The sequence below is a fragment of the Octopus bimaculoides genome, chromosome Z (assembly GCF_046866305.1).
Source record: "Octopus bimaculoides isolate indiv1 chromosome Z, ASM4686630v1, whole genome shotgun sequence".
Lineage (NCBI taxonomy): Eukaryota > Metazoa > Mollusca > Cephalopoda > Octopoda > Octopodidae > Octopus > Octopus bimaculoides.
In genome coordinates, this window is record NC_142944.1 from 10,021,652 (window position 1) to 10,030,443 (window position 8,792).

At 34.3% G+C, this 8,792-nt stretch overlaps 1 protein-coding gene across 1 annotated transcript in view; it reads left to right on the forward strand.

Moving 5' to 3' along the window:
• The window catches only part of LOC106876825 (neuroendocrine convertase 2), a 172,389-nt gene extending 164,563 nt beyond the window's left edge, over positions 1-7,826 (forward strand). The window contains exon 6 of the mRNA XM_089365493.1: positions 6,815-7,826. Coding sequence (XP_089221619.1) covers positions 6,815-6,895 — 81 coding nt within the window. The 3' untranslated portion in view covers positions 6,896-7,826. The remainder of the gene's footprint in view (positions 1-6,814) is intronic.
• The last annotated feature ends 966 nt before the right edge of the window (positions 7,827-8,792 follow it).

Below are 8,792 nucleotides of genomic sequence, written 5' to 3' on the forward strand. Positions count from 1 at the left end.
CTACTTACGATCTGACGATTAGCTATATTTTTGAATAGAATTTATTTTCGATAATTTCAATTGATTTTAATCGATTTAAATTTCCTTTCTATTTGAAAATTAGTTACGAAACACGTGTAATCATTTTATTATCTTTATCTTATGATATTTACTTTGCTTTATACTCATTTATTGTGCTTTTAATTGTTAATTTTTCTATATGTGATAGTGGATTTTCATCGATGAGTTCTTGAAACTTGGTTATTTTCCCTAAAACTATATATTTTTTATATATATATATGTATGTATCTATGAAGTCAGAAATATTTTGATGACATTTAATTTAACAAAAAGAAAATTCAAATATCATGACAAATTGTTTCGTAACTTAAAAACATGTACATAGCTAATATTATATTTAATAATAGATAAATTACTTACATGTCTGCATTAATGCAAGATGTCAAAAATCTTTCATTTTTGACTTTATACATTCCTTATTGTTTTCTCTTGTATTGTACTATATGTTTCGTAGAATGATGATACATTAAGGAGCATTTTTTATGAGTACCACTGGATTACGAAAGCTTCTAAATCACACAACCACAGCTGCCTCATATATATATATATATATATATATATATATATATATATATATATATATATATATATATATACATATATAAAATAATAATATTAGGGATAAAAATCCAAATTTACAGGTAAAAACTCAATCAAATTCAATTTAGCAAAAATTAAAATTAAATTAAGTTTCACAGTATAAAATGTGTGTGCATGTATGAATATATATATATATATATATATATATATATATATATATATATATATATTCATACATGCACACACACACACACACACACATATATATATGTGTGTGTGTATGTAGCATAAAAGTCAGGTATTGAGATGTGGACATTAATTTTCTCATAGGACTTTCATATAATAACACCCTCTTTGTAACCTCTGACATGCAGTATTAACTTCAGTATGCAAAATTATACATACATGTTCTGCATCAAAATATATACTCAGTATTATACAATTATAAATGTAAATAAAGAAAGTTACGTCACCAAATCACTGGGACATCATGTTTACATCTATGATTCAACTTGCTGAGTGGGTATATTAGATTACATTGCATTTCGAATGGTTACTATGTACACTGATAGCCGATTCTGAATGAGTAGCTTACTGTGATAACCACATGTTCTTCTGTATCTTTATGTTGTTTTACTCATATATATATATGATGGATTCTCCTGTTGAAGAGGACAAATGAGCATTCAGCTTTTGCTGAACGACCTGCACAAATGATTTGTTTATAAGAATCAAATGTTCTTGCCACACATTGACTCACTCTCTCCATGAAATCAACATTGTCTGAATAGGTTTACTGTGCACTACGTATCAGGTGTCAAAGTGACTGCTGAGTAACCTGAAATGAAGTGTTTTGCTCAAGAACACAATGCACCACTCATGCTGGTGACATATAGAAAGCACCCACTACACTCTCGGAGTGGTTGGCATTAGGAAGGGCATCCAACTGTAGAAACCTTGCCAAATTAAAGGCAGCGAGCTGGCCGAAACGTTTGCACGCTGGGCGAAATGCTTAGCGGTATTTTGTCTGCCATTGTGTTCTGAGTTCAAATTCCGCCAAGCTCAACTTTGCCTTTCATCCTTTTGGGGATCGATAAATTAAGTACCAGTTACACACTGGGGTCGATGTTATCGACTCAATCCATTTGTCTGTCCTTGTTTGTCCCCTCTAGGTTTAGCCCCTTGTGGGCAATAAAGAAATAAGAAACCTTGCCAAATCAGATTGGAATCTGGTGTAGAATCCCGGCCTACCAGTTTTCGGCCAAACCATCCAACCCATACCAGCATGGAAAGCAGACATAAACAGTGATGATGATGATGGTGATCTAGCAATTGTGAGTGCAACACCCTAACCACTAAGCCATGCTCCCTCAACTCATATTAATCAAAGTGTATAGTATTAGAGATCCATTTCAGTCAATCTCACCAATCACTTTTGTTCTAATTATCAAATAATTGGATATTACATAACATAGTAGTTATGTAATACTGTATGCTCTTCAGAGATGGCAGATATCTCTCTAATGACAAACATGTGAAGGCAAATTTTTTCTGACTTTTGGATTCTTAGACAAATATGTCCATGTATGTATGGGTGTGTGCGTCTCTCTCAAGCAGTAATCATGTTCCAATATGAATTTTTCAAAAGTTGCCATATTCACTTATTTGTCAACAGAATGTTATACCTCCATGTTAGATCAAAAATACATGAGAGAAACCAGATATGAAATAATTATGTATATCTCCATGTATTGGTGACACAGGGTCCAAATCTTACAACCATACAGAAAAGTACTCAGCTTTGTATATCTCCAGCCCTCTGTGAAATCAAAACTCTGATTATTCTCCATTTTTTTCTCTCTTTTGCATATATATAATCAAAATTTTGGTTTTCAATTTCTTCATCCAAGTATACTTTTGGAATACAGGAATTGGATGTGTTTTGAAGCTGAAAGTTATTAACAGAAAACTACACAAAAACATGACTTTCCTCTGTTGCTGTAGGATTTAGCTTGTTGATAAGCACTTGCCTTTCATGTTATAATATTCAGAAGAAAGTTCTGCTTCATATAAAACAACAACTGAAGTTTCAAAATGCTGGAATTCAAATAATTTCCTGGTGTTTTGCAGCTCATTTTAGCTCTGTTAGGAATAAAAAAGAAAGGCTGTTATCTGAATGATATGATATATGAACACCATCAACTGAAAACAGGCAGCTCAAAAATAGTTCTCTGTAGTGCACTTGTAGCTCATCGACATTTTCATTATTTCTACTGATTCCAGTTAGAGGCAGTGGCCATGTTGGGGCACTGTATTTTGTGTGATTTGTTTTTATTTATCTGGAGTTGTTTCTGGTGAAGAAATGAGTTGGACATAGTCACTCTTAGGCAAATAAATAACTAGATAAATATAGCAATAATGAATCTCTGAACGAGGTATAACTAGTTGCAGCACGACAACGTGAAGTATATTTGCCACTTAAATGTGGCTAACCCCTTAGGGCGAATACTACTGTAGCTTGTAGCCCCAGGAGAACATCTCCTCCAGCTGGTTATTGACACACTTTCTGTGCCCTGTCGGTATTTGCAAAGGGAAGTCATCTTTCCCATCGTCGATCTGACATGATACGCACAGACCTGGGTTTCTGGGTATTTACCCTTCGTCAGCATACGACAATCACTGATCTTCGATGCGAAGGACTCCCGATGCTAATACATATATCCTTTTTGCAGTGACGAATAATAAATAAATAAATATAATAAATAAATATAATCACTTCAGAAAGTGTCTCATATTTTGTAGAGGAATATAGGGCCCTGGTGGAGGATGAAAGAAGCATTCATTAAAACCATCAACATTCAGAGCAAGGAATTGGTGATAATAAATGCATGGTGCATCTCTGCACCAGTTCAGACAATGTTGATCTGATGGAGAGAGAGTGAGCTAACGTGCAGCAAGAACATTTGATCACTATAAACAAGCCATCTGTACTGGTCATTCAGCAAAAAGCTGAACGCTCATATGTTATGTTTTATGGGTGAGTCCATCATATATATATATAAATAATATATATATATATAAATATTAATATATATATAATAAATAATACAATAATAGGATAAAATCTTTTACAAGAATTTTATCAAGAAGCTAGCGTGAAAAATCTCATAAGGGAAAAAAACCCATCATTTCTTATTCCCAAGAATATATTTATTTACTTATATTTGTATAAGGGCATTACTAGAGAATAATGCCACACACTAGACTTCCATTATAAACACATTTTTACCGAATGCGAGGAAAAGCAACTCGTAAAAAAAACCAACCTTTTAAAAACGAACTCAACTATATATTGAACAATTTCACGATTATTAGAATAATACCTAACTTCCGATCATCAATATAGCATGGTACAAATATATAAAATTAAACAAAATCCTCAACTTACTAAAACAAACACCTTATGTATCTGACATAATATATATATATATATATATATGATGAATAATAATAATCATCATCATATATTCTCTTTTTTTTGTACTCTTTTACTGGTTTCAGTCATTTGACTGTGGCTATGCTGGAGCACTACCTTTAGTTGAGCAAATTGACCCCAGGATTTATTCTTTGTAAGCTTAGTACTTATTCTATTGGTCTCTTTTGCCAAACCATTAAGTTACAGGGTGGTTGGGGCATTTAATGGTGGGGGGGGGGCAAACACGGGCACACAAACACACACACATATATACGATGAGCTTCTTTCTGTTTCTGTCTACCAAATCCAATCACAAGGCTTTGGTCGGCCTAAAGCTATAGCAGAAGACACTTGCCCCAGGTGGCACATAGTGGAACTGAACCTGGAACCATGTGGTTGGTAAGCAAGCTACTTACCACACAGCCACACCTGCAATGATATATATATATATATATATATATATATCATTATCATCCTTTAATGTCTGTTGTCCATGCTGGTATGGGTTGGACAGTTTGACCAGGGCTGGCAAGCTGGAAGGCCGCACCAGATTCCAGTCGGATTTAGCATGGTTTTCTATGGCTAAATGCTTTTCCTAACACCAACCACTTTACAGAGTATGATGGGTACTTTTACATGGCACTGCAGAGGCACTTTTATGTGGTACTGCATGGTTGCTTTTATATATGTATGTGTATATATATATATATATACATACATGCACACACATACATATATATATATACACACATGAATCTATACACACACATATATGTATGTATATACATATATACAGTCATGCACTTAAATTCAAACTCTGAGTTTTAATACTCACTGTTATGCTTCAGCTGTTGCGGACATGTATGAATGTTTACATATATATATATATCTATATATATATATATATACAAGAAATGAGGGCAGGGAATCGTCAATTAATAATAGAATTAATAATTAACAATTTTGCCAAGTAGTTCAGTATGAAAAAAACCTTTATCGGTAAGACCATTTATCATCATAAATATAAGGGATTAGCAATTGAGAAGCAACTCAATTGGTAATCCCTTATATTTATGATGATATATATATATATATATATATATATATATATATATTGTTTATGTCAAAAGAAACTTCTACATACTTGAAATAATTTGTTTGTAACTGTTGAACTTGAAGTAGATAAGGCTTTAAATAAAAGCATGTAAGTATTGGGTTAAAAATTGTTTAGGATAGAAAAAGTCAAATACTACTGTTTATAAATACATGCATAGATGCACATACATTTATACACACACACACACACGCACATATATTGTGTGTGTATGTATGTACTTCAATATGTTGTGTGTGTTGATTTTTTTTTGTTGTAATTCTATCCATCATTTTTTTTTATTTTATGATTGTTATCATTTTAGATTCTTATATTGAATCTTTTGGTAAATTTTGCACTGAAATGAACTTATATAGATTTGAGAAATATTTCTTCAACACACACACACATACATGCGCGCGCGCACACACACACACACACACACACACACACACACACATATATATATAACCTATTGTTTAGATATTAATTGCAGCACTTTGAAATGAAGTTTTTATATTCAAAATCTCCATTTTTAATTTCACAACATTAGTTTTAATATATATATATATATATATATATATATAGTAAACACCTAATAACTTATAAACATGTAATTATTTAAGTGGAAAATTATCAGAAAAGCCATTTCTATTCATTTTTTCAATATATATATATATATATATATATATATATACATACATACATACATACATACATACATACATACATACATACATTCATAAATACATAAGTAAAACACACCATCTGAACGTAGTCAATGCCAGTACCCCCTGACTGGCTCCCATACCGGTGGCATGTAAAAGGTACCTACTACACTCTTGGAGTGATTGGTGTTAGGAAGGGCATCCAACTGTAGAAATTCTGCCAAATCAGATTGGAGCCTGGTGCAGCCTATGAGCTTGCCAAACCCATGCCAGCATGGAAAGCAGACATTAAACAATGATGATGATGATGATACACACACACACACACACACACATGTACATATAACTTTAATTGGACTGTTCCACATTAATGCTGCAAAAACTTTATAACCATGGGAGAGAGCATGAAATAATTCTTCTCTGTAACAGTGGATCTGGAAACACATAAAGCTATAGATAACAGCATGTAGATATTGTGTTGTAAAACCAATTAAGCCTTTGGCTTGTTCTTTCGAAAAGGAATTTTCACCTCAATATTTACATGTTATGATTCATAGCTTTATGTGTATTTTGAGGTCCATTGTTCCAAATGGAATTGTTTCACTGTTGAAAATATAAACATGTACAGAAAATAAATTATTAATTTATAGAAAATGGTTGTTCATAGAGTATGTATATATATATATACATATATATATGTAAGAAACCGCACTGGTACTATAGTATGATTGTAATTGCAATGGTTACTAATCAGTGTAACAGAAACATGTGTAGGTCTATTTGAAGCTGTATATATATATATATATATATATATATATATAAAGGAATTAAAGGTAATGCTTTGCTATTTTGTAATATTCTGTATTATTATTATTGATATATATATATATATATATTGATGACCAAGGATATATATCTGTGAAATGGTTTTTGTGATAAATGTTACACATCTTATGTTGTGTTTTGGTTAATTTTCAGAACGCGGATGCAAGTTTTGATTTTAGCAGTCATGATCCATTCCCATACCCAAGATATACTGATACTTGGTTCAACAGGTAAGTTATCTTCGTGCATGAATGAATCTTTTCTCTTTGTTATACAATCACAATCAAATGGAATTGTTGTTGTGGCCAATGCCAGTGCCGCCTGACTGGCTCCTGTGCTGGTGGCACGCTATAAACACCATGCATGCATGGGTCATTGCCAGTGCCACCTGACTGGCTCCCCATGCTGGTGGCACGTAAAAAGCACCATCTGAACATGGTCGATACCAGCCTCCCTGCCCTGACTGACTTCTGTGCTGGTAGCATGTAAAAGCACCATCCAAACGTGGCCATTGCCAGTGCCACCTGACTGGCTCCCATGCCGGTGGCATGTAAAAAGCACCCATTACACTCTCAGAGCGGCTGGCGTTAGGAAGGGCATCCAGCTGTAGAAACATTGCCAGATTGGATTGGAGCCTGGTGTGGCCTCCTGGCTTTCCAGTCCCCAGTGAAACTGTCCTACCCATGCCAGAATGGAGAACTGACGTTCAATAATGATGATGATATATATTTATATATGTATATGTTTGTGTCTGTATTTGTCCCCTCACCATCGCTTAACAACCAACGTTGGTGTGTTTACATTCCTGTAACTTAGCAGTTCAGCAAAAGAGACCAATAGGATAAGTACTCGGCTTACAAAGAATAAGTCCTGGGGGTAATTTGTTTGACTAAAGGTGGTGCTGCAGCATGGCCACAGTCAAATGACTGAAACAAGTAAAAGAATAGAATATACATGTGGCTTTGTGTCCGTGTTTGTTCTGTCAACCGGTGTTGGTTTGTTTGCATCCCTGTAAACTAGCAGTTCAGCAAAAAAAAAAAGACTGATAGAATAAGTACCAGGCCTTAAAAAATAGAAGTACTGGGGTCAATTCATTCATTCGACTAACAACATTTAAGGCAGTGCCCCAGCATGACCGAAGTCTAATGACTGGAACAAGTAAAAAGATTTAGAAAAGGTAAAAAAAATACAACAAATGTGTTTGAGAACTTTATATAAATGCCACAAAGAAAACGCAAACAGTTTTTCAGGAATTGGAAAAAGAAAAGATCAATATATCCCAGCAGCCGATAGTTTCTCTTTGTAATCCTTCAGTTGCATGAATTTTTTGTAAGCCTTGAGTTGTATTTATAAGGAGGGGACTTGTCTTTGGAGAAAGAAGGGTAATTGTTGTTGTAAGTGAGTGTAATTGTTGTTGTAAATAGATGTACTAGTTCTTGATGATTGGTTGGGGTTGAGAACTATTGAAGTCACTTGTGTGTTGGGCTGTTGATACAGTGGAATTACTATATTAGTTGGTTGGACGATTGCCTAGATTTTGCAACATGTGTATGTTGCTGGAATGGGAGCATCGAGATGTTTTAAGTGAGTGGTTATGTGGTTAACGTTTTAGGTAGAATCAAGTAAAATGATTAAAACTTAGGTAACAGTGTAGTAGATGGGTGTTGACTGGAAATAGGAATGGACAGTAAATGTTTGCTTCTAGTTGACTTAGAAAACAGGAACGAATGGAGTGTGGTAAGTAGCTTGCTTACCAACCACATGGTTCCAGGTTCAGTCGCACTGTGTGGCACCTTGGGCAAGTGTCTTCTACTATAGCCTCGGGCTGACCAAAGCTTTGCGAGTGGATTTGGTAGACGGAAACTGAAAGAAGCCCGTCATATATATATATATATATATATATATATATATATATATATATATATCAGAGACCCCTTCGGTCACGATTGACCATGGGATTGCACCTAGAAAGTTACCCTCCGAGGCACAAGTCCGGGCAAGGTTGTTTATGGAAGACCAGCAGTCACCCATGCATACCAGCCTCCCCTCTCCACACCACTGGTGTTATCCAAGGGAAAGGCAAAGGGGCCGATACAGCTTGGCACATGTGATGTTGCAACTCATTTCTAGA